Source organism: Dreissena polymorpha, chromosome 5 (genome assembly GCF_020536995.1).
Source record: "Dreissena polymorpha isolate Duluth1 chromosome 5, UMN_Dpol_1.0, whole genome shotgun sequence".
In the NCBI taxonomy this organism is placed as follows: Eukaryota; Metazoa; Mollusca; class Bivalvia; order Myida; family Dreissenidae; genus Dreissena; species Dreissena polymorpha.
The window spans coordinates 29,692,872-29,720,577 of record NC_068359.1 but is presented as its reverse complement, the minus strand read 5'-3'; the positions used below and the strand labels follow the sequence as shown (position 1 = coordinate 29,720,577).

The 27,706-nt window shown below is 35.7% G+C and overlaps 1 protein-coding gene across 1 annotated transcript in view; it reads right to left on the bottom strand.

The window, feature by feature from the left end:
* Window positions 1-16,606: 16,606 nt before the first annotated feature.
* Window positions 16,607-27,706, bottom strand: part of LOC127831683 (high-affinity choline transporter 1-like) — a 34,949-nt gene continuing 23,849 nt past the window's right edge. Inside the window, exons 6-9 of the mRNA XM_052356704.1 lie at window positions 26,923-27,075; window positions 26,186-26,315; window positions 24,831-25,063; window positions 16,607-22,952 (exon numbers count right to left, since the gene is read on the bottom strand). Of these exons, the coding sequence (XP_052212664.1) occupies window positions 22,341-22,952; window positions 24,831-25,063; window positions 26,186-26,315; window positions 26,923-27,075 (1,128 nt within the window). The 3' untranslated portion in view covers window positions 16,607-22,340. The remainder of the gene's footprint in view (window positions 22,953-24,830; window positions 25,064-26,185; window positions 26,316-26,922; window positions 27,076-27,706) is intronic.

The window sequence follows — 27,706 nt, the reverse complement described above, 5'->3', positions numbered from 1 at the left end:
ACTCATTCATGCACTCACTCACGCGTTCACTACTCATTTACCAAATCAGTCAATGTTTGACTAATAATAGGTATAATTTTCCATCCGGATCTGGATCGCCAAAAAGTATTGGAATTTACATGTCATTATGCAATTTAAAAAGACAATTTAAAAAACGACTTAACTAAAATTATGCATTTCCTTGTTAAGGCTATATGTATCTCGGAAGTGGGCGAAGAAAGTAATCCCTACCCAGGTTGTTGTATAGTACTATTGTCATAATATTCACCAAGCAAATAACAATGGCCCCCACCCTGTTCAAATTTTACCTGCGTCACTGAACGTAAAATTAGTTTCATTTACAGAAATCAAAAGTATTAATTTCCACCCATTTATAATCATTAAAAAGCACAAATCTAATCCCATATGCGTTTATTATATTACAAACGTTTCGACAAGATTCTTGTCATTGAGTTCAAAGCAGAGGTATATAGTGGAAGAAACGAACCCTGCCCCTACTAGGAGATTGATGTTATGAACAATTCTTATAAACTAATTACAGACAATTGCAGCTGCCTAATTATTTTCGATGTTTTTTATGACAGGGACGGATTTAAAGATTAGGGCTATAACAAATTTTATTTTCAAAACTTTTGGTTTCATGTTGTATTTTGCTTTTTTGTTAAAAGTTCAAGAAAGGAAAGCTCATCGTATCTATCTCCCTTTGAGATTTAGTAATTGCGTTTTCTTCTTTTTTTTTCAATAAGTTTTTTTTTTAATTGCACTTGAAATCGCTGTTTCGTGATTTCACTTTTCAGATTAATTCTTTTCAAAGGTGATGACTCTAACACCCCCTCCCCCGCCACACTGGACTGGCGTTCTCGTTACGCAAAAACAGGCAGTTTTTTAAAACGCCGATAGTCGTCAGAACGCTGATGTGTTTTTCTCAAAGAAATCCAAATAAAGTCAACTAACGTGCCGGGGTCCTGCTAACTGTTTTTTCGCGTGTACGTAGCATTCCATCACATCGGAAGCGTTTTCAATGCGTTTACACTGCGATCCCTCAGCTTTCACGCGGGAACGTAACAGCGTTCACACTACGTTCTTGGCGTGTCTCATACGACCTTTTTCTCCGAACTTGGCGTTCACATTGGGCACCAAAAGACATAGGGTCGTCTCTGAAACGGGGAGTCCTCTGCACTATTCCCCGCAAACGAACAAACAAGGCTTCTGACGGCGATGGCCATATGGAAAATTCCCACTCGATGCAAATCTACTAAATACAGACGCAGTCATTTTCACAGATGTCTAATCCGCAAGCGCTGAAGACGTCAGTTGATTGAATTGAATTCATATAGACGTACCGGTATATAGAAAGCCCAGTCTCTTCATAAGCAAATTATTGTGTTTTAGGTAACAAATTTTACATTGTAAATCAACAAAGTAGATCTTAATACAGGTCACATAAGACGTTCGTGTCGACATTAATTTTGTTCTCGTTGTTGCTCTATAAATTCTTCAACACAGTCTATGAACGCGTATGCATTAACGTGTTTAAGAAAAGTTCAAGAACAAGAATATGTGTCATTATTTTATTATAGTAGTAAACCGATATTAAAAAACATAGTTTACCGTAAAGATATCATTCGCAAACACTAACCAATGTCAAGTATCGTCGCGAGCGAACGGTAAATAGCATTTATTGATGAATTTTCCGCGAATCATTACATTGAACAATGAATTGTTCGTGTATAGTTTAAACCTATTTATTTTAGCTCGATTGCATATACAACCTGAGGCTTATTTGAAACACTCTCGAGTCCGTTGCCTGGGACTAGAACCAGTACTTGGTGTCTATGGGGGAATTCGTAAGAACGCTCCCACAGTGGGGATCGAACCCGTGACCTCCCGATCGCTAGGCGGACACCATATCAAGTACACCACTCCAACCTCAATTGTTCATGTACAGATTCACTCTAGCCTAAATCATGTCAGAACGAGTCAAATGGTAATAATTTATATATATCGATTAATTGATATCGGAACACAATTTATGGACTTTGGAAACTTCTTTTGTTATTTTTAATGACCGGTTTGCAAAATGTCAACATGATCTATTTGACGTGTAGTTAATATCATAACGGACTCTGTGTCTCTTGAATTGTATAGCGGTAATGTTTTCTTTCAAAATTACGTGTAAATCAACGTTTCCCAAAGCTTGGAGAACCATCGTTATTTGCTCGTTTATCAGGTAGATGTATTAACAGGTCTTCGTTTTTCAAATTTGAAATAAAGCGAAACTATCAATTGATCAATAAAAGCTCAAAGAGCACAGACCTTCGAAAACATTTCTATACAATCGAATTTTAAAGAGATTGGATTCCAATGCCATATATCTCTTGATGGTTTTAATCCTGTCCGAAATATAGACACTAGACAGTGATCCGGATCACAACACTAATCAAACGTGTGACCATTTTTTCGCACTGATTCGTAGATATAAAACAGCTCACGCATTGGATTTTTTCACTATAACCCCTTATTATTGTAAAATTTACTGCTTTATTTATCTTGTATTTTGAGTTTTTCGGTTAAAAGAATGTTGGGTTGTAATTTTTAAACTGTTAAATGTATTAAAGATAAAATTATTGTAAATCCATTACAATGAACAGTCAGGGACAGGAATGTGATTTTTTTATGAACGTAACCTTTCAATAAATTACACATCATCGGTGTTATTTTTGTGAATTTCACGAAACGGCTTATTTGTCTTTTTTCGACACTAATGACCTTTTACAGTCTGTACTGCACATGTTATTTTACGATCAATATGTACCAGACTGGTCTATGTGTTACTCTAAATCTGACAATCTTTAACTTAAATGCGGACATACCAAATTGTGTGACGATAAGAAATGAGTCGGTTTGCTGAGTTTGGCCGTTTCAGTTAATTTGAATATTCTCGGAAACACAATTCAAAACAAAATATGTAATTCGTCTATTTTAGTCTATTAATAAACACTATATTATATCTTATATAGCATTATAAAATATTATAAATTTCGATAAGTCTACGTGTTTGTATCAGTTTAAACAGTATGTACTATAATATATATAATATTATACTTTTAATAATCAATTTTGAACAATCATCAATCTGCGACACCACATTTATGTAATTTAAAAAAGTTTTATTGTTCAATATCATATGACATAACGCATTAATTTCTTGTTTCATTACCATCATCTTCTTGCTCATCTGTGTTTTCAACGTCTGTAGATAGTCTTCTGAGGCAAAGAAAGCACGGAAGCAGCTGCAGCACTGAGACGGGTATCCTTCGGAGCCGGAAATAGTCCTTTCCGACCGCTTCCGAAGCCTGCGACTGCGGACAGCCCGTTTGTGATCTGTATTTTGCTTCCTTTAAGTATTCGACTCGGATGTAAGTACATGCGTCTTAATGACACGAAATTTCCTTTCACGCGTTTACCATAACACCACAAGTAAGTTTCCAGTAAATGTTTTATGAACGAGGATTGAATACTGTGAGAAGCCGGGTGGTGAAGCAGATTTAGCTCTTAACGAAGTCATAACTGTTACTTCGTCATCATAATCTTGGTTTTCAGTTTCGAGTTACAGCACTCTATCTCACTAGCATTATCAATGCTCAATTCATATCTTTGAGAATCGTGGGAAGGCTGCAGTAAACAATACTGTTTTAGTTTTTTTGTCGGCTTAAGTGATATAACCTGAAGTGAATTTTCCAAGAAACGGAAATCTTATCGCAGATGCATTTTTGTATGTGTATTCTGCCGCTGTCTTCGGTCAAAATTGATCAATTCTCCAATATTTCTGCTGGGAATCACTGGCCATGTTGCTATAATGCACTTGCGGTCTGCACTGGCATCGGCATTTTCCATCGAAAAAGACGCTAGAAATCGAGCGAATATTAACTCAATGCAAAAATTCTCTTCGTAACATTTGTTTGTTGTTCTCAAATGCCGTCGCCCCAAACTAGGTGACACAGTTTTAGCCCTGTCATTTTACCGCGCTGACAGGTCGTTAATGCTGATGGGCCTGTATGATATTTGCCATTTGGAGTAAGTGCGATGCTCTTTCCAGGGTTGAATGTAAACATTTTGATATTTAATTGACTTTTGAAAGTTTCGATGATCACTATTAAAACGATATGTACGTCACGCAACGCGAATTGTATTATCAAGCACTGAAACATTATATCTCTGTCTGTCTAGCATGCAAATCAACGTAATTCCCACTTGATCGTACTATATGCGTAACAAAAGTACAACCGGGCCATCCGCTGTATTTTGCATACACAAATTCACGCTAAATCACATTTATTGACGTTTGTTACTTATGGTCTGGTTGAAGAAACACAAGAACGTACCGTAAGTCTTTGAATGTGAGTCAAAGCGAAGACGTATGCTCGTTTGCCAAGTAATTACTTAAACAAGTACTTGTTGTTGAAAATCTTCCTTCGAGGATGTAAAGAATGTGGCACACTTTCATGTCACCCAATCCAACAATGTGATCTGAACAAAATACCGTCTGATAATATCATTTCAATACAATGTTCATCTCATATCTCCAATGCCGTTAACGTTGCCTTGCATACAGTTAAAGTAGTATATGTTAATACTCAATAAAGACATGTCATAATCACTACTCAGAAAAGACACATATACAGATGAAGCGCTTTTTTCAAACGACCAGAGTTAATGAAACGATCAAACGGAAAAGCAATTACGAAATGTCCACTTGTTTGTCGTCTGCTGTAGAGTAGCGAGTATCGATAAACTAATTGATTAAGTGATTATTGGCTTGCACAAAACATAACATGGTTAGAGAGAAGCGTATGTTTGTAGTAAAAAATGTATATTTACGGTAAAATAAAATGCAACAGGACATGGCATAATAAATAGGAAATTTTATGAAAGATTTTATATGTCACACAGACGCACACGCAATCATCCACGCACGAACGCGTACGTGCCTACGGTGTCGAGACTGAGGACACATGATTTTTGCCCACCACTGGGACACTACTTTGCAAGCATCGTATGAACTTTAACTTTTTTTTACATATATACAGTTGTTGATTTCCATCCTATCCAGCTATTCATATTTATCTAAACTATAAGAACAAAACATTACATTTGACAGCTTAGTGGGGACAGTCGCGTGATACGCTTCGCACTGAGGACATACCTATCACAGAGGACCTACCAACCACTGAGGGCAACTCACACACAGCCAGTGAGGACTTAACACACCATTTTCTGAGGTAATCACACACAAATCGATTTTAATAATATAAAAATGTCTTTATATGAAAATGTATAATGTATCACTGTTTGTTATATTATGTTTATGATAAGTAATATTATTCTTTAATATTTGACAACATAACTTCTCACATATATCGGATATTTAAGTACATGCACTTTTCTTTGTTTCCAAATTGACAAAGCCCCACCACTTAGGACTTACACACAGACAGTGAGGACTTTACACACCGCTGTCTGGGGATATACCACACAGTTTTTATTCTATTTCTTCTCTTTCATATCAAACCTGCTTTTTTATATTATTGTATTAACAATCTTTATTTAAACATGGTAAGTTGCTAATATAGTAACCGAATATGATCACATAATCAATTTTGACGATGCTATTGTTCGGGTAAAGTCCTTGTGATTAACCAATAATTTAATTGAGTTATCAGGTGAATCTGATATACCAAGTATGGTTTACTTCCGCCGCAATGTTTTGTTCCGTGAAAACAGATACAGAACATTTTAAAGCACAAGCACAACCTCAATTCTCTATTGCCTCAATATAAAAGTATACTGTACCACTGATATATAACAAGATAGTCTTAATCGAAACATTTAATAATCGAAATTATATATATATTTAAATCAAAGTACTCGAAGTACTGGTAGGGCGATTTTGCTCAAATGTTGTGGTCGTTAAAACACTACACACCGTGATGCCGACCAATCCCCTTTTTGAAGAAAACAGATGGAAGTTAGGAGGGGTAACAGGTTGTCAACATTATATGATTTAGCTATTGGGGTTAAATGTAAATGCTGCTTTTTAAAACAAGTTATTGTCGTATTTGCCAATTGATAGCTAAACTGCGAAGATATATTACACTTATCCAGTTCCAAACTTGACACAGATTTGATCAAGACAAGCATTGCAGTAATTTCTAATTAGTACAGTAAGGTTTCTGGATCGTTCTTGCCTAAGTACACGGGCCTCCGTGTGTGTCAAAGTATAAAGTAAATCCATTCAGTATCACGTAAGATACGGCAAATGTTAGTTTTTGAGCAATTGGATACTAAAGGTCAATGTAAACCAGGGTTCAATGTGAAAAGGTCAACCCAGTTCCAAACTTGACATAGATTTGATAAAGACATATATTTATAATATATTAACCTTTTTTACTTTCATTTTCCACTCCCGTTTTGAATATTAGATCTATAAAAAGTCCTTGAAAACAAGAGTATTACAATCCATAGCAGGTTTATGTTGTATAATTACTGTGTTACTCAGATATGTTATTGATATTATAGTTCTTTAATTTATTTGTATGTAAGTATTATAAATGGAAAAAATGTCTCTATCCAACTTTTTACTTCCACCAGGATTTGAACCAGGATCTTTCACTGTGATAGTGAACGTGTTACCATTACACTATGGAAGTTGTTTTGTTGAACAGAAGACTTAGCTTTAACTAAAATTCTCCTCTGCTTTTACAAGGGTTGGAACCTTCTGTTAAAAAATAATGTAAAACATCATATTTTACCAGGCAGCATTCAAAGTTTAGTGTTTTTTGTCATTGCTCTCACTGTCAATGATAATGGTACATACACAAAACAAAAACTGTCACTGTCAGTACTTAACAAAAATTAAACTGTCACTTTCAGTTTTGATCACACAATAAACGGTCACTTTCAGTTTTGATCACACAATACACTGTCACTTTCAGTTTTGATCACACAATACACTGTCACTTTCAGTTTTGATCACACAATACACTGTCACTTTCAGTTTTGAACACACAATACAATGTCACTTTCAGTTTTGATCATACAATACACTGTCACTTTCAGTTTTGAATACACACTAAACTGTCAGTATTTGACACACAAAAAACCGTCACTATCAGTAATCAACAATAAATGCACTTTCAGTTTTGCACAAACAAAAAAGTATTTTGCACATATTTGAAAAGAATAATCAATATTTCACAAACACAAACGTCGTCACTCATCTTTCTTCATCCCATATCCCCTATCCATGAGTAGCTCTTTCCAATCCTCAAAAGATGTGGCAGTGGTGGAACAGTACCAGTTTCCAAAGTACTGCCTATGGATGGCACTGGTACGCTCCTGTCCACACTTCTTACACATAATTTTATCTGATTTTTTTTTTGTATTTTCTGGTATGGACACCCAACTGCTCTTGTTTTATTTTCCGCTTCCTATACTGCTGAGTAGTATAGGGCCCATCCATAGCGGAGCAAGAGGAGGCCCTTTTTTGACCCCAGATGACCCATATACGATCCAAAATCAGGTATATTCAAGATAAACATTCTGACCATATGTCATTTAGATCAGATGAAAACTATGACCTCTATTGTCTACACAAGGTTTTTCTATGATTTGACCTAGTGACCTAGTTTTTGACCCCAGATGACCCAAATTCAATCCCAACCCAGATTTTACCAAGACAAACATTCTGACCAAATTTCATAAAGATTGGATGAAAACTGTGACCTCTATTGTCTACACAAGCTTTTTCTATTATTTGACCTAGTGACCTAGTTTTTGACCCCAGATGACCCAAATACAATCCCAACCTAAATTTCATCAAGATAAACATTCTGACCAAATTTCAGTGAGATTGGGTGAAATTTGTGATTGTCCACACAAGGTTTTTCTATGATTTGACCTAGTGACCTAGTTTCTGACCCCAGAGGACACAAATTCAATCCCTACCAGGATTTTACTAAGACAGACATTCTGACCATATTTCATTAAGATCTGATGAAAAATGTGAACTCTATTGTCTACACAAGGTTTTTCTATAATTTAACCTAGTGACCTAGTTTCTGACCCCAGATGACCCAAATACAATCCCAATTTAGATTTTATCAAGATAAACATTCTGACCAAATTTCATAAAGATTGGATGAAAACTGTGACCTCTATTGTCTACACAAGGTTTTTCTATTATTTGACCTAGTGACATAGTTGTTGACCCCAGATGACCCAAATACATTCCCAACCCAGATTTCATCAAGATAAACATTCTGACTAAATTTCATGAAGATTGGATGATAACTGTGACCCCTATTGTCTACAAAAGGTTTTCCTATGATTTTACCTAGTGACCTAGTTTCTGACCCCAGATGACCCAAATACAATATAAACCCAGATTTCATCAAGATAAACATTCTGACCAAATTTCATATTGATTGGATGAAAATTGCGACCTCTATTGTCTACACAAGGTTTTTCTATTATTTGATCTAGTGACCTAGTGTTTGACCCCAGATGACCCAAATACAATCCCAACCCAGTTTCCATCAAGATGAACATTCTGACCAAATTTCTTAAAGATTGGATTAAAACTGTGACCTCTACTGTCTACACAAACAAATTGTTGACGGACACACGCACGCACACACGTACAACGGACGCCGGACATCACACGGTCACAAAAGCTCACCATGTCACTTCGTGACAGGTGAGCTAACAAAAGCAGTAAATTTATTCATTTTAAAATAAGTATTCTCTGTTTACTAGCATATAATCAGGCAATTTGCTAATCATCATACAATCCTAATATTTGTACATCTGAAATAATTAAGTTCTTATAAAATATTTGTACAGCTGAAATGATTAAGTTCTCATAAAATATTTGTACAGCTGCAATGATTAAAATCTTAAAATATTTGAACAGCTGAAATGATTAAGTTCTTATAACTTATATGTACAGCTGAAATGATTAAGTTCTTATAACGTTTATGTACAGCTTAAATGATTAAGTTTTTATAACGTATATGTACAGCTGAAATGATTAAGTTCTTACCATTGGGTGAAAGTTCCCCGGCTAAGTTGAGGCAGCTGGAGTTTCGTTTCCCTTGTAACTCTGGCATTTCCATGGATCAAATTCCGTATGTTTTCAAACGCCTTTGACACCATGGAAATTTGCTGTTTGATTTTTGGGAAAACGCTCAACAGGCAGATAATGGTTGCCTCTGTGTACCGGTTGCAGTCCGGGAAACTTTTTGGTCCAGTGTTGGGTCCAAGTAAACATCTGCAAGAAAAATGAAGTGTGATTAAAATGATTTTTTACATATCCCTATACATTTGCATTTAATATGCATTTAAACATTTTTGTCTGATGCTATTTTGAGCTCACTTATCTGAAGCATGCACAATTAAATTATTCATTCTATTGATTTCTATGCTTTGCATTTATATTTCAATGCTAATATAAATACTATTTTAACCAAGTGATTTTAGTGATATATGGACATAACAATAATTGAATGTGTACACTATTAACTGCTAATGGTTCACAGGTATGATGCCTATTCCTTTGACATAACTGTTTGTTTCTGACCTTTGGGTGGCTTCGACGCCTAGGCCGAGATGGGGCTTCATAGTGGAGACGCAATAGAACGACAACGCCAGGGTCTGCAAAGTTCTTTGAGGTGTCAAAGCGACCGTAATGTCATGACGGTCGTTGCTTCACCCTGACCTTCCTTCACTCTGGAATGCTTTTTGTGCAGTATGCGAAAGTGCGTGCTTGTTTACATGTTAGCCTGCATATATGAATGGCATAAAAATTGAGATTGGAACTGTCGTCACAGATTCGCGAATGGCACACCTACACGGGACCGTATGTGCATACCAGTCAATTGTAGGTGCGCATTTGATGAAACCGTGACAACATATCCAATGACTCAATCGGCCATTCAGGCGCGAGTGGCAATCCTACACGGGACAGTATGTGCATTCCGGTCAATTGTAGGTGCGCATTTGATGAAACCGTGACGACATTTCCAATGACTCAATCGGTCATTCAAGCGCGAGTGGCACACCTACACGGTACCGTATGTGCATACCGGTCAATTGTTGGTGCACATTTCAATGAAACCTTGACGACATTTCCAATGACTCAATCGGCCATTCATGCATTATGCATATATCACATATAGGCCGAGATGGGGCTTCATAGTGGAGACGCAATAAAACGACAACGCCAGGGTATTCAATGTTCTTTTAGGTGTCAGAGCAACCGTAATGTCATGACAGTCGATGCCCTTCCCTGACCTTCCGTCACACTTGAACGCTTTTTGTGCAGTATGCGAAAGTGCGTGCTTGTTTACATATTAGCCTGCATATATTAATGGCATAAAAATTGAGATTGGAACTGTCGTCACAGATTCGCGAGTGGCACACCTACACGGGACCGTATGTGCATACCGGTCAATTGTAGGTGCGCATTTGATGAAACCGTGACGACATTTCCAATGACCAAATCGGCTATTCATGCATTATGCATATATCACATATAGGCCGAGATGGGGCTTCATAGTGGAGACGCAAAAGAACGACAACAACAGAGTCTGCAATGGTCTTTGAGGTGTCAAAGCGACCGTAATGTCATGACGGTCGATGCTCTACCCTGACCTTCCGTCACACTTGAACGCTTTTCGTGCAGTATGCAAAAGTGCGTGCTTGTTTACATGTTAGCCTGCATAAATGAATGTCATAAAAATTGAGATTGGAACTGTCGTCCCAGATTCGCGAGTGGCACACCTACACGCGACCGTATGTGCATACCGGTCAATTGTAGGTGCACATTTGATGAAACCGTGACGACATTTCCAATGACCCAATCGGCTATTCATGCATTATACATATATCACATGTAGGCCGAGATGGGGCTTCATAGTTGAGACGCAATAGAACGACAACGCCAGGGTCTGCAATGTTCTTTGAGGTGTCAAAGCGACCGTAATGTCATGACGGTCGATGCCCCTCCCTTAACTTCCGTCACACTTGAACGCTTTTTGTGCAGTATGCGAAAGTGCGTGCTTGTTTACATGTTAGCCTGCATATGTGAATGGCATAAAAATTGCGATTGTAACTTTCGTCACAGATTCGCGAGTGGCACACCTACACGGGACCGTATGTGCATACCGGTCAATTGTAGGTGCGCATTTGATGAAACCGTGACGACATATCCAATGACTCAATCGGCCATTCAGGCGCGAGTGGCAAACCTACACGGGACCGTATGTGCATACCGGTCAATTGTAGGTGCGCATTTGATGAAACCGTGACGACATTTCCAATGACTAAATCGGTCATTCAAGCGCGTGTGGCACACCTAAACGGGACCGTATGTGCATACCGGTCAATTGTAGGTGCGCATTTGATGAAACCGTGACGAAATTTCCAATGACCAATCGGCCATTCATGCATTATGCATATATCACATATAGGCCGTGATGGGGCTTCATAGTGGAGACGCAAAAGAACGACAACAACAGAGTCTGCACTTGTCTTTGAGGTGTCAAAGCGACCGTAATGTCATGACGGTCGTTGATCTACCCTGACCTTCCGTCACACTTTAACGCTTTTCGTGCAGTATGCGAAAGTGCGTGCTTGTTTACATGTTAGCCTGCATAAATGAATGTCATAAAAATTGAGATTGGAACTGTCGTCCCAGATTCGCGAGTGGCACACCTACACGCGACCGTATGTGCATACCGGTCAATTGTAGGTGCGCATTTGATGAAGCCGTGACGAAATTTCCAATGACTCAATCGGCTATTCATGCATTATGCATATATCACATATAAGCCGAGATGGGGCTTCATAGTGGAGGCGCAATAGAACGACAACGCCAGGGTCTGCAATGTTCTTTGAGGTGTCAAAGCGACCGTAATGACATGACAGTCGATGCCCCACCCTGACCTTTAAGTCAAACTTGAACGCTTTTTGTGCAGTATACGAAAGTGCGTGCTTGTTTACATGTTAGCCTGCATATATGAATGGCATAAAAATTGCGATTGTAACTGTCGTCACAGATTCGCGAGTGGCACACCTACACGGGACCGTATGTGCATATCGGTCAATTGTAGGTGCGCATTTGATGAAACCGTGACGACATATCCAATGACTCAATCGGCCATTCAGGCGCGAGTGGCAAACCTACACGGGACAGTATGTGCATACCGGTCAATTTTAGGTGCGCATTTGCTGAAACCGTGACAACATTTCCAATGACGCAATCGGTCATTCAAGCGCGAGTGGCACACCTATACGGGACCGTATGTGCATACCGGTCAATTGTTGGTGCACATTTTAATGAAACCTTGACGACATTTCCAATGACTCAATCGGCCATTTATGCATTATGCATATATCACATATAGGCCGAGTTGGGGCTTCATAGTGGAGACGCAGTAGAACGACAACGCCAGGGTCTGCAATGTTCTTTTAGGTGTCAGAGCTACCGTAATGTCATGACAGTCGATGCCCCACCCTGACCTTCCGTCACACATGAACGCTTTTTGTGCAGTATGCGAAAGTGCGTGCTTGTTTACATGTTAGCCTGCATATATGAAAAGCATAAACATTAGATTGGAACTGTCGTCACAGATTCGCGAGTGGCACACCTACACGCGACCGTATTTGCATACCGGTCAATTGTAGGTGCGCATTTGATGAAACCGTGACGACATTTCCAATGACTCAATCGGCTATTCATGCATTATGCATATATCACATATAAGCCGAGATGGGGCTTCATAGTGGAGACGCAATAGAACGACAACGCCAGGGTCTGCAATGTTCTTTGAGGTGTCAAAGCGACCGTAATGTCATGACGGTCGATGCCCTACCCTGACCTTCCGTCACTCTTGAACGCTTTCGTGCAGTATGCGAAAGTGCGTGCTTGTATACATGTTAGCCTGCATATATAAATGGCATAAAAAATGAGTTTGGTACTGTCGTCACAGATTCGCGAGTGGCACACCTACACGGGACCGTATGTGCAAACCGGTCAATTGTAGGTGCGCATTTGATGAAACCGTGACGACATATCCAATGACTCAATCGGCCATTCAGGCGCGAGTGGCACACCTTCACGGGACCGTATGTGCATACCGATCTATTGTAGTTGCGCATTTGATAAAAAAGTGACGACATTTCCAATGACTCAATCGGCCATTCAAGCGCGAGTGGCACACCTATATGGGACCGTATGTGCATACCGGTCAATTGTAGGTGCACATTTGATGAAACCGTGACGACATTTTCAATGACTCAATCGGCCATTCATGCATTATGCATATATCACATATAGGCCGAGATGGGGCTTTATAGTGCAGACGCAATAGAACGACAACACCAGGGTCTGCAATGTTCTTTAAGGTGTCAAAGCGACCGTAATGTCATGACAGTCGATGCCCCACCCTGACCTTTAAGTCACACTTGAACGCTTTTCGTGCAGTATGCGAAAGTGCGTGCTTGTTTACATGTTAGCCTGCATATATGAATGGCATAAAAATTGAGATTGGAACTGTCGTCACAGATTCGCGAGTGGCACACCTACACGGGACCGTATGTGCATACCGGTACATTGTAGGTGCGCATTTAATGAAACCGTGACGACATTTCCAATGACTCAATCGGCCATTCATGCATTATGCATATATCACATATAGGCCGAGATGGGGCTTCATAGTGGAGACGCATTCGAACGACAACACCAGGGTCTGCAATGTTCTTTGAGGTGTCAAAGCGACCGTAACGTCATGACGGTCGATGCCCCACCCTGACCTTCCGTCACACTTGAACGCTTTTCGTGCAGTATGCGAAAGTGCGTGCTTGTTTACATGTAAGCCTGCATATATGAATGGCATAAAAATTGAGATTGGAACTGTCGTCACAGATTCGCGAGTGGCACACCTACACGGGACCGTATGTGCATACCGGTCAATTGTAGGTGCGCATTTGATGAAACTGTGACGACATTTCTAATGACTCAATCGGCCATTTATGCATTATGCATATATCACATATACATATACTGTAAAAGTATGCGTATATAGTGTGTAACAATAATACAACTCAATGACAGTTCGAAAAGCTCGATACATGGCCTCTTATAGCATCGTAAAACGAAAATAGCAAATATGTCAAATTTGAACTTTGCATGTTTGTGACGTTTCTTTTTTGCGTTTTCGCATCTGAATAAAAGTGTTTTTACATTCAAAAACGATCAAAGTTTAAATTTTACAAATTTGCAATTTTTTAACTTATTTTATTTACATTACTGAAACGGTGAAAACTTGTGTTTAATCTGAATAAAAGTGTTTTTACATTCAAAAACAATCAAAGATCAAATTTTACAAATTTGCAATTGTTGAATTTTTTTTTAATTTCATTTCTGGGACTGTACAAATATGCTTATTTAGTGTGTAACAATGAATACAACTCAATGGCAGCTCGAAAAGAAATTGCTCTTATAGCATCGAAAAATGAAAATTGCAAATTTGTAAAATTGTAAAATTTGTAACGTTTATCTTTTGCGTTTTCGCATCTGAATAAAGTGTTTTTACATTAAAAAACGATCAAAGTTTAAATTTTACAAATTTGCAATTTTTTAACTTTATTTTATTTACATTACTGAAACGGTGAAAACTTGTGTTTCAAGTCATGAGTACAGTTCGAAAAGATTCATGTGATGCTGTTTTCGCATCAGAATTAGAAAATTGCAAATTTGTAAAATTTGAACTTGCTAAGTCTTTGGCGGGGGAATATCGTTTATTTTGAGAGATTTCGCATCTGAATAAAGTTTAACATCAAAAAGAAGCAAAGATCAAATTTTACAAATTTGCAATTTTTGAACTTTTTTTAATTTGCATTTCTGGGACTGAAAAAAAATGCTTATTTAGTGTGTAATACAACTCAATGACAGCTCGAAAAGCTCGATACAGCGCTCTGATAGCATCGTAAAACGAAAATACAAACATATAAAATGTGAACTTTGCATGTTTGTGACGTTTTTTTTTTGCGTTTTCGCATCTGAATAAAGGTGTTTTTACATTCAAAAACGATCAAAGTTTAAATTTTACAAATTTGCAATTTTTGAACTTTATTTTATTTACATACCTGAAACGGTGAAAAACATGTTTTAAGTAAGTTCTTAAGATGAGTAAGAACAGTTCGAAAAGATTCATGCTTTGCTGTTTTTGCATCAGAATTAGAAAATTGCAAATTTGTAAAATTTGAACTTGCTATGTCTTTGGCGTGGAAAATATCGAATATTTTGAGAGATTTGGCATCTGAATAAAGGTTAAAATAAAAAAGAAGCAAAGTTTAAATTTTACAAATTTGCAATATTTGAACCTTTTTTAATTTGCATTTCTGGGACTGTACAAATATGCTTAATTTGGTGAAAGCAATTAATACAACTCAATTACAGCTCGAAAAGCTCGATACATCGCTCTTATAGCAACCTGAAACGAAAATTGCAAATTTGTAAAATTTGAACTTTGCATGTTTTTGACGTTTATTTTTTGCGGTTTCGCATCTGAATAAAGTTAACAAGCAAAAAGAAGCAAAGTTCAAATTATACAAATTTGCAATTTTTGAACGGATTTGGCCATCAATTACGAGCAAAGTTCTAATTTTACAAATTTGCAATTTTTTGAACTTTTATTTTATTTACATTACTAAAACGGTGAAAACGTGTGTTTCAAGTGATGAGTAAAACGGTAAAATCAGTTCGAAAAGATTCATGTGTTGCTGTGTTCGCATCAGAATTAGGAAATTGCAAATTTGTAAAATTTGAAATTGCTATGTCTTTGGCGGGGGATTATCGTTTATTTTGAGAGATATCGCATCTGAATAAAGTTTAACATCAAAAAGAAGCAAAGTTCAAATTTTAAAAATTTGCAATTTTTGAATTTTTTTTTTTTTTTTCTGGGACTGTAAGAATATGCTTATTTAGTGTGTAATACAACTCAATGACAGCTCGAAAAGCTCGATACAGCGCTATGATAGCATCGTAAAACGAAAATACAAACATATAAAATTTGAACTTTGCATGTTTGCGACGTTTACTTTTTGCGTTTTCGCGTCTTAATAAAGGTGTTTTTACATTCAAAAACGAAAAGAGTTCAAATTTTACAAATTTGCAATTTTTGAACTTTATTTTATATACTTAACTGAAACAGTGAAAAACATATGTTTCAAGAGATGAGTAAGAACAGTTCGAAAAGATTCATTCTTTGCTGCTTTTGCATCATAATTAGAAAATTGCAAATGTGTAAAATTTGAACTTGCTATGTCTTTTGCGGGGGAAATATCGTTTATTTTGAGTGATTTCGCATTGATTCGCGAAAACCATTCGTTAGGTACTTCAAGAAATGCATTATATGTCCAGATGCCCGTCCTCTGTAACAATGATACTTTGCAATACGACACAACACACAAACAAACATGTAATTCAACCAACTCGTATCTTAATTTGTATATAGTAGTAGTCAACAACAGACAAAGCAAATAAGTGAAGTGTCTTTAAAACGTTACAATTATATGGAAAGTAAAAACTTAGAGAAAAAACAAACATCCTCCAGTTTGAAAAAACAACAAAGAATGTGTACATTGTAATTGAGTAACGGTACGCTTTAAATCTTTAAATAGTATTTGTAAACAGTGATTTAAAATACAACAATAATCAAATTTGAATTCTAAGTTTGTGAGAGCATAGCATTAAACTGTTCCCACTCACTGTCAAAGAAGTTTAACTTATTTTGTGACATTGATATTTTTCTCAAGTTATCATATTCATACTTAGTGTATATCTTTGCTCCTGTTATGCTTGAACTGCATTTATTCATTTTACACTTGTACAAATATAACTTAATAAACAAAATAACACTAGTTTCTGGTCTAGCAGACTAAATTGAATATCCAAGTAGAAAGATGGGCATGTTAATGAAAGGAAAAGATTGTTCTGGTAACATTTCATCAATAGTTGCTTTAGATATATTACGTTCTTAGATTAAATTTTCTAAATTTTCCTTACTTTGTTTGCAAAATGAACTTAATGGGTCATCAGTAATTTTCATTTTATTCAAAAGACTATTTATTCCGAATATCCTGTGGATTAACCTATATTGGAACCACTGAACCTTTACATCACTGGTTATTAAAAAGGGTAGCTCAAATAAACAATGCCATTCTTTTTCATTAATAAAGGTATTGAGTTGTGTACACCATTTTGCTTTAACTGATGGTTGTTCATTATTTTTATTTAGAATTGTGTATAGTCGTTTTGCACCGGATTCTTTTTTCAGTACAAATTGAAATAATGGGGGCAAAAGGGTTTGATAATTTTCTGGGTATGCCCTACAATAAACAATAAACAATATTTTTTCACAAATTTATCAATTGTTCTTGTCACTCCTGTGTAATGAATGAAATTTATGTTCAAAGTGTTCATTCTATTTAATTACTTAATTCACCAAGATATATAAAGGTACCATTTTTAATATATCACCTAAACAACGCATTCCAGCTACAAACCAGGACTTACAGAAAAACCTTTTATTTACTATCAATATGTTTGGATTATAAAATAGGGGATAGTACAAGAAATCTTCTGTGTTTACTTCTAATTTACCACAATAAAGTGAGAAGCTTTTTAAAACATCTACCCAAAAAGGGTAAGAAATTCTATTAGATATATTTAAAACATAATGATTACTGAAATTAAATTGTCTGTATGTATCAAAATAGAGTTTTGAGATTTCTATCCAATGAAATTTATATCTGTTTAAGATCATTGATTATTATGCTCTTCGTTTTAAATAAATACTGTTTAGTTTCATAAGATGTAAGATATTTCAGGAAAACACATTACCGTAAATCTAATTTACAATACTTCTAATTGATTTGGATTACTTTCCATCGATCATATGTATCCTTTTGGTTTCGCTATTTTTCTGGAATTAAGAACCACGACGATTTAATTGGTATAAAAGTTGAGAAAAAAAATTCTGATTAGATGATCATTGATTTGATATATGAATAGCGGAATTAAAACATATATTCCAGATCTCGACGGGACCGCGATTTAGTTGATTGTCCCGGCGTCCCGATATAAGACAATTTGTGCCGATATTCGTTTAAACCTTCTATAGGTTCACAAAAAAATCGCTATTAAAGCTATATAAGGAACGGTAAGCTAAATTAATAAAACAATAAGTAGACTAAATAACTATGCAAGAATTAAATATAATAAAGCTTAACTGAAGCATAATTCTAGTGATGGTACGTATATTAATTCGGTAACTTGAAACGAATGTAGTTATCATTTTAAGTCCCCAATAGTTAATGCTCAATGGCATGAACATTAAATACATATTAGCTTCTAAAATACAAACTGCAGTTAATTTGATGTTCAATGCAAATGCTTTCGTTCCAAAGAATTATTTTATGAGTATTTTAATCATTTCATATTTCAAATATAGAATCTATCTTGCAAAACGCAGTGTTGCAAAACGCACACTTTTATTGCTTAAAGTTTCGTTTTATTGCTGCAAAACGTGCACTGCAATTGCATGAAACTGGATTTACCCGGGGTTCGATAATAAATCGTGTGACAACATATATTACACTTTATGTGTTCGTTTCATCTTTTCGCTACGATGCACCATACTTCGCCCCATGTGAATTAAATCTGTGTCGCTAAATAAATGTAAATTTATCAAAATAGTTATATCATCACGATAAAGAAATGAGATTTGCATTTTAATGCGTATACATCATAACCAGACAGAATCCTTTTAAAGCCCCATTAACACTCAAAATCAACGAATATTTCGTAAATTATTTCGTAAAATAAAAGTGTACCCATAAAAAATCAGTGTTACTTATAGTAGCCAAAACTTCAACGATAGATGTGGTCTGGTAACATTGTATTTTGTTAAATCTATGTTACCAGACCACATCTTGCGTTCGAATTTTGGCTATTGGTTTAAGGAACACTGATTTTTTATGGGATAACTTTATGTTATGAAATAGTTTACGAAATATTCGTTGATTGTGAGTGTTAATGAGGCTTTAAATAATGTATTGTACCAAGTTTCTGACTACAACGAGCATTGTGCCCATTACTTATTAGGTTACGAGTGACCGCTTTTATTTGCTTTGATTTTATGAAGATTTTCTTACACTAAGGTCTTAAAAACGTCCATCTCTGGGTCACTAAAGGTTAAAGCCCGTTGTTTGCTTATTGTCCCCTACCGGTTTCACCGGAGGGGACTTGTGGTTTTCGCTCTGTGCGTCTGTGAGTCTGTCTGTCACACTTTTCTGGATCCTGCGATAACTTTAAAAGATCTTCATATTTTTTCATGAAACTTGAAACATGGATAGATGGAAATATGGACATTATGCACGTCATTTCATTTTGTTCCTACGTCAAAAATTCTGGTTGCTATGGCAACAAATAGACTAGAAATACTGCTGAAAATGGTAGTTTTCTGGATCATGCGATAACTTTAAAAGTTCTTCATAAAAAAAATTTTTTTTTCATGAAACTTGAAACATGGATAGATGGCAATATGGACATTATGCACGTCATTTCATTTTGTTCCTACATCAAAAATTCAGGTTTCTATGGAAACAAATATATAAAAAAAAAATCTGACAATGGTGGAATTTCTGACAATGGTGGAGCCGGTAGGGGACATATATTGTTTGGCAATAGTCTTGTTTCTTTTGTGACAGAGTCAAAGGCTATATTGGACAATGTTCGTTTGACAAATTGCGCGAAAACGACGTCATTTTCAGGATTGCGTTGTTGGTAATTTTACAGTGGTAAGTTAACAAAGTTCAATGGTTAGGTTATAACGGAGAAACCATCGTTTATATAAATACAAATATATGGCGGTAACATATCTATGTAAATAACTGCGCTAATCAAGTAACTACAGCTAATAATAACCACTGTTTATAAAATTGACCGCTGAGGTTAAAAAACCTGTAAAAACACAGATTTTGTAATGTTTATCAATAAACGTCATTGTTTCACATAAATTGACTTTCATATTTGACTGATTTTCAGAAAATAATTTGTACATATTGCATAACTCTGAATTTAAGATTGGTCCCTCTCCTTATACCCTCCCGTTTGCCTCGTTCATTGATGGCAGCTGTTATCAAATAAATGACTAATACTGGAAACCAAAAACTGCGACTTTGTACATGTACTTTTTTGGAAATGTCTTTGCATAAAAATAGAATATTCGAATATGAATTTTGGATTCGAATATTCGGCCGATTTTCGAATATTCGAATATTCGGATAATCGGTCCCATCCCTAGTTTTTACAATTACAATCTTTCCAATTGGTGTTAAAATTCTTTTTCCAGTTTTTCAGAATATTTTCCATTTTGACAATGTTTTCATCAAAATTGATTTTAACCATTTTTGACAGGTCAACGTGGAAATTTATTTCTAACATTTTAAAGCTGTGTTGCATCCGATTGAGTTTTTATGGTGCAACAACTATATATATTTTTTCCAATCCATAAACCTTTGTTTTATCCAAATTGACATTAAGACCTGAGATATTTGACAAATCTTGTATAACAGTTAGAGTTTCATTTAAGGATTGTTCAGTACCGTCTAATAAAATTGTAGTATCGTTCGAAAACTTTGACATTTTATGTTCATTTCCATGTATTGTTATACCTTTTATATTTTTGTTATCTCTCAATATAAGTGACAAAACTTCCGCGCAGAGGATGAAAATATAACATGAGATAAGATCTCCTTGTCTGCAGCCCATTTCAACAGGTAGAAAGTTAGATAAGTAACCGCACTGAGAAACAGCTGATTTGAAATCTTTAAATAAATCATGGAACCAATGTTTTATGTCTGGACCGAAATTAAAAAAAGATAGTGTTTTTTGTACAAAGGACCATGACAAAGAATCGAACGCCTTTTCAAAGTCTATTAGGAGAAGTAAACCCGGGATATCATTTTCTTCAGTATAGTGCATAATGTCATAAATTCACCTTGTTTTTCCCCTATGTATCTCCCTTTAATGAAACCAATCTGGTCGTTATGAATTACATTATCCATGAATAGTTTAAGTCTGTTAGCTATTACTCCAGAGGCAATTTTATAAAGTATTTTAAAGAGTAATTGGGCGCCAATTCTTTATAAACAGCTTAATCACCTTTTGGTGATGATACCTTGTGTTTGTGTAATAGATAAACTTCCAAAATTAAAAGCTTCATTGAAGGATCTGACAACAAAAGTACCAAATCTTTTCCAAAACATTTTATAAAAATCTGCATTGAATCCAGAACTGCCTTGGCTTTTATTATTTGACATATTTTTCAACACTGTTGCAGCTACTTCTATAGTAATGATACCTTCGATTGAAAAGGACCCATTTTGGTTTAATTTTATAGACAGTTTATTTCTTTTACATAGTTAAGAGACTGATAGTAAGATGTTTTTGTATCAAGGATATCCGTTTGGTCGGTTATTTCACTACCTTCTGCATGTTTTAATTTATATATTGTTTTGGCTATGTTTAAGGATCTAAGGGCACGATTTATTCCGCGAAAATTTCTTTTAAATCCCAATGTAATGAAATTGCATATATTAATGTCAAGTCGAAATGAAACTTATATTAAGGATCTAGCATCGTATATTTACCTTGCATTTGTAAGACGTAAGGAGTTACTTACGTTGTAGGGTAGCTACTTATCCTTTACTACCTTTTTCAATATGTTAAACCTATACCATTTCATGCTTGATGATGTTATGTGCACACATGCTTTTGTATATATATATATAATTATGTTCTATAACTGTGTCAGGGGCCGGCGGCCTGCATATCACAATAAACCTTTGTTGTTGTTGTTGTTGTTGTTGGCTATTGCATTATGTTTTTCTAGGCTGCATAACTATTTAGATGGTTTTTCACCTTGTTAGGAGCATTGAAATTTGGATCTGACCTTTTAAAGTTGCATTCTGAATATTATTTATTTCATTTTTTTAAAGTTCTAGTTCTTCAAAATGTCAATCTGAAAAGTTTTCTTCCAGCTCTTTTATTCTTGTCAATAATTTGCTTTCTGCAAGTTTTCTTTCATTTTTTTAAAAGAAACATATGAAATAGATTTGCTCCTAAATTCCATGAGCAGAGTTTCTAAAAAAATTGATCACTTATTGTAAACTGTAATTCACAGTCTGGAATTTCCTTTGTATTTTGATAATTATAAATGGGTAGTGCATATTTCCTCTGAAACTTTGCTTCCTGTTGTATCCTCTGCTTTTATTGTAAGAAGATCCTCATTCAATGCGGGATTTATCTTCCCATTCTGCTCGACCATTTGCGTTATGGCCATGCTTTCATGATGCTCTGTGTTTATGAGGGCGATTGCTTCATCAGGGATGTTCACAACGCACATAAAGATGTCTGCTTTGGGAGGAAGGATGCCATGTTCAAATACGTATTTGGCAAGATACGAAACGAGGAGTATAGTAGACAAGGAGATAAGCATACAGAGCGTTTTGAAAGGGAACAGTTGCCCATCTTCTTCACTGTAGAAAGGATATTTGATTAGAACTGGAATCTTTAATGCAGCTTCCCCGCCAGCCAACCGGAAGAACAGACCCACAATGTAGGCAGCCAGCGAGCCGTAGGTGTTGGTCCAGCGAACATAGATGACGCACAACAGCTGGGGAAATAGCATAACGTACACCAGGTCGGAGCACAGGAACCACAACACATAGATTGAGTCCACTGTTATTCCCATCAGCGTGGCTAACACTCCCCCACCAAAAATAGACACTCGCATTACCCATAACACCTCGTTTTCTGATGCCTGTAACAATATAAGACATTATGCTACTTTGAGAATCTCACTTGCTTCAATAAATACTCAAACACAAATATACAAGTTTTATAAAGAAAATTTGTCTTCATTAATTTTGCAACTAAGGTCAAGCATTTATGATGAACGTGTAAGAAAATATCGGTATTCAAGTATCGTGCATAATATGTGTACATGTAATTTGATGAAAATGAAGTGTAAAGATCTTTAATGGTTTTACATTCAAAGCAATACTTTTGGTGATGTGCAATTTAACAAGCTGAATGCATGTCTGTAACACTCTGAGCCCATTGTCAAAAATGCTTGTATTTTCTTTATGAACAAGTGTGACCTATGCAATAGAAACACATATTTTGATTGTGACAAGCCTTCAACAACATAGTGAATAATAATGATTTTTTTAACTGCATGATGGATAATGAAGTTACAATCTAGATAAACTAATCATGCCCGATAGGACATTTGACCATTAATCATGACATAGACCTTCCAGCTAGAAGGCAGATCATACTGGACGCAAGTCATATGCACACGGGGAACATTTGTTGTAATTTACTTTAAAATGCATACTGAAGTCGCAGTCTGACAAAGCTTTACAATCCTTAATTTAATCTTTGACTTTTAAGTAACCTTGACCATGGAGCTAGGGGACCTGGACTTGAACATGTGATATGCATTTTCCACTTGGTGAAAATATTTGGTAGGCAATTTTATAATTGCATGATGGTTGATGAAAAAACGGTTTGCCCTTAACATTTTACTTCTCATTATGATTTTGACATTTGCTTAAGAGGAACACAACAAGTGTGTGATATGCTTGGTGAACAATTACTGCACATTAGTCTTAAATTGCATGCTGTATGGGGAATACTACCTGACCAATGGTCAAATTAAAAATGTGATGTTTAAATGTAAAGATGACCTTAGGGCTATGGTATTTACACTTCACATGTCATCTTCACATGGTAAACCTTAATGGTAAATTATTTAAAGATTGCTTAAAGAATGATTTACTTACAGTCGTTGCAAGCTGTTTTATTGCCAAATTTTACTTTCTGTGTTTCCTTGACCTTTCAGAGAGGACAACAGTTGTACATGCAAACACAGTCTTCTCATGGTGGACATTTGTGGTAAATTATTTTAAAAGTGCATAAGGAATGATGAAGTTGAAGTGTAGGCAAGCTGTTTAATTTGCACTTTTGACCTTTGACTAATAAACACGACCTTGAACTTAGAGGAAAATACAGGTATTACACGCCACAAGCTCTATGGTGGTCATTTGAAACAATTGTGGTATTTTTTTGGTTGTTAGATTTTTCTGGTGGCCACTTATGAAATAGACTGCAGAATCAGACATAAGACTGGGAAATGGGGAAAAGGAAATGACCCCTAGTTCACTGGTATCAATGGAAATATACCGATGAAAGTAAACATCACACCCCTGTAGTGTTGATGGACATAATTGACCTTTGACCTGTATTTTCGACCTTGACATGTGAAGTAGGAAAATATGTATTACATGGAACATGATGTTTCTTTTTGGTTGTCAATTTTTTCACGCTTTTTTTAGAAATGCATAATAAATGAAAAAGTTTTCGTCTCGAAAAATTGTATATGCAAAAATTTAACCTTTGACCTTAAAGTGCTGCCTTGAACTTTGAGATAGTGAGAAGGGTGTACAAAATACATGCTGTATAGTGATAGTAACAATTTGTTATTTAGACATTATGAATGACTTAAGTAACAGTCTGGCTAAGCTAAGACGTTGTAACGCACGCACACACATTGACCATTGTGACTGCTAGCATTTCAAAGCCGGCTTGACAAAAACGTACTCACAAATTGACCAATATAAATACTGTTTCATACCTTCTGCCTAAAGGCAAGCTTATACACGTTCCGAGAAAACATAGAGCTCGCTGAGAGAATTGAAGAGTCTGCTGATGACATCACTGCTGCGGACACTGCTCCAAGCCCAAAGAATGCAACTGCAGGATGGGTCAGGTACTGCAGTACAAGTGGCAGCACAATTTTGAAGTCTTCCTTTGCTAATGTACCGTTCACCAGACGGTTCAGGTGACGATATTCAGTCATGTTCCAGTCTAGAACAAAAGCAATTAACATATGCGATGTTTTTTTCACAGACTGGACATGACCAAGTTGTTTACCCCATATGACTTAGATTCAAACATGGTTATATACACTAAATATCCATTAAATTACAATCTATTATTTTGCAATGACCAATATATCACGAGTTTGCCATGGATCCCAAATATCTCACTTGCCAACTATCACAGCAGATAAACAGTTGAACATCAATTAGCATCCTTTACACAATTCTCATTTACACTTGTTTTTTTTTTCTGAAATGATGTAAGCTGTCATCAAATTCTCCTTGGTTATTGTAGCAGCCATCAGTTGCCAGACTGTCGATACACATAAAGACATATACAATAACAGTACATATCATAGATCAATGCTGACCTATTTCAACTACCGTATCGCTACAGCAAATACATGTTTTACCAATTTTTGTAAAGGCATGATGAATTTTTAAACCAAAATAAAAAATATCAATGTTCTCAGCGGTACAAAGTTTTTATTCAGCAATCCAATATTGGCGCCCCTCGAATCTGTAGTGTATTGTCAAGATATACATAGTGACAAAGTTTCATCAAGATTGAGTTATTTATGTTGTTTCCACTGTGGTAAACAGTATTTGTATTTTCTACGCGTTAAAAATTTGGCTTCATTAAGGCAACAGGGTTTTTGTAAGATCTGACCGGATGACTTGGTTTTTAGACACACCTGACCCAGATTAGAATTGTCAAGATAAACATTCTGTCAAATTTCATCAAGATTGGGTGAAAATGTGGTTTTTAGAGTGGTAACAAGTTAAAACTTGACAACAGAAAACATATGACATACAACAAACCACGATGGACGCCGGACAACACAGGCAATACACTAAATATGCATGTTAAAGCAAAATAGGTAAATTAAAGGTAAGAAATTGTGAAGTGACAACCAGTTTTAACAACAAGTATTACATACAAATTACTAAATTGCCTGTAAAGTACATTCCAAGTAAACCAACCCTGTAAATGAAAGCAAACCGAGGTATATCAAGAGAATGTGAAAGCAAATATGAAATTACAACAATTTCTATTCACAAAGAACACACAGAAACAAAAATAAAACAGAAAAAACTTGTAAAATACCCGTATTTGTGGCAATAGCTCCAATCAAAATGGAGGGAATAGCCATGATGGGGCATGCAAAGCCAGCGATGTATGACAACAGCTGGGCATTGCGCACAGTACTAGCTGATAGGACCCGTTGGAAATATACCTGGAAATGCATAATTTTTAAGGATTTTGAAATCGACATACAATTGCATTTAAACTGGGTACTATTTTCAAAATATTTTTTTCCTTTATCTATATTGAAGATTGTTAACAAAAATATATATGTGCAAAAATATATACCTCTGCATTTGCATTTCAATGTTTTGAAAACATTTGGATCAAATCAGAAGCATACTGCACTTAAAAATATAATTATTCTTGCACAAAAATAATCAGAGAACCATGAACGACAAATTGTTTATATTAAATATAATGAGTAATCATCATCTAAAATAAAAATTATAATGGGTTTCTTAAACAATATGATGGATGTATTATGAACGTTTTACGTTAAATTGCTGGAAATGCAGAAAACATGTGATTCCTTTATATTATGGAAAAATACAGCTTAATAATAAAATGCCAAGTGATTTAGGTTCTCTCTTTTGACCAGAATTTATGGTGGATGGATTATTGTTTGCTTACTTCTCCTGGTACACTATATATTGTATTGTACAAGAACTCTCAGTTTAAAAGCTTATATTTGTTACATTTAGTTATTGAATTTCCAAATCTGTGAACAATGCTATCAACAGTCATGTGGAGTGTACCTGCCAAGGAATACCCCCAAAGATGAGGAGCAGATAGCTGTCAATGTACATGCCGGAGTACTTGCCGTCAACGCACTTGATCCATGTCTCATGGGCATAGGTCTGTATGCTGCTCACAGGCGCAGCAGTGAACGCAAAGGGAATGGTTACCCACTATAAGGTCAAGAGATGATGATCAATCATGGTCATCTTCAGCTAACAAATATGTTACGGACTTTTCAAAAATGATAATGATAAAGATATAACCGGTTAAAAGTATATTTGATGTTTTGTAAGCACGTGCAAATTAAGCTCAAACTATTGGAGACTATTTAATTACCGGTATATACAATATGGTACACTTTATAATTACACTCTTGTCTGGAACAAAGGACATATACTGTATAATTTCAACAAATTTTGCAAAAAAAAATTGTCTGTCAGTGACTTTTTAATGTCACACACAAAAGTATAAATTGATACGATTTGTGTTAAATTTAGAAAATAATCAAACAAATTTTGTATGTGTTCTGAGTATGAATCTAATATCCTTTATTTTTATATCTGATTTCTGATATATGATATATATATGGCGTTACAATCTTAGCATAATGCATTACAGGTTTTTCTCAATTTTGAAAAAGTATCCAAAAATTTTTACTGCTGCACATAAGTGTTACGGTCATGATTTGTTAAAAATGTAAAGACGCTCAGATAATGTCCTCAAATTTTCATAAGCTGTTAGACATTCGTCCCACCTTTAATTATGTTACCTTGCCAGAACACTGCTTTTAATAATATTTTA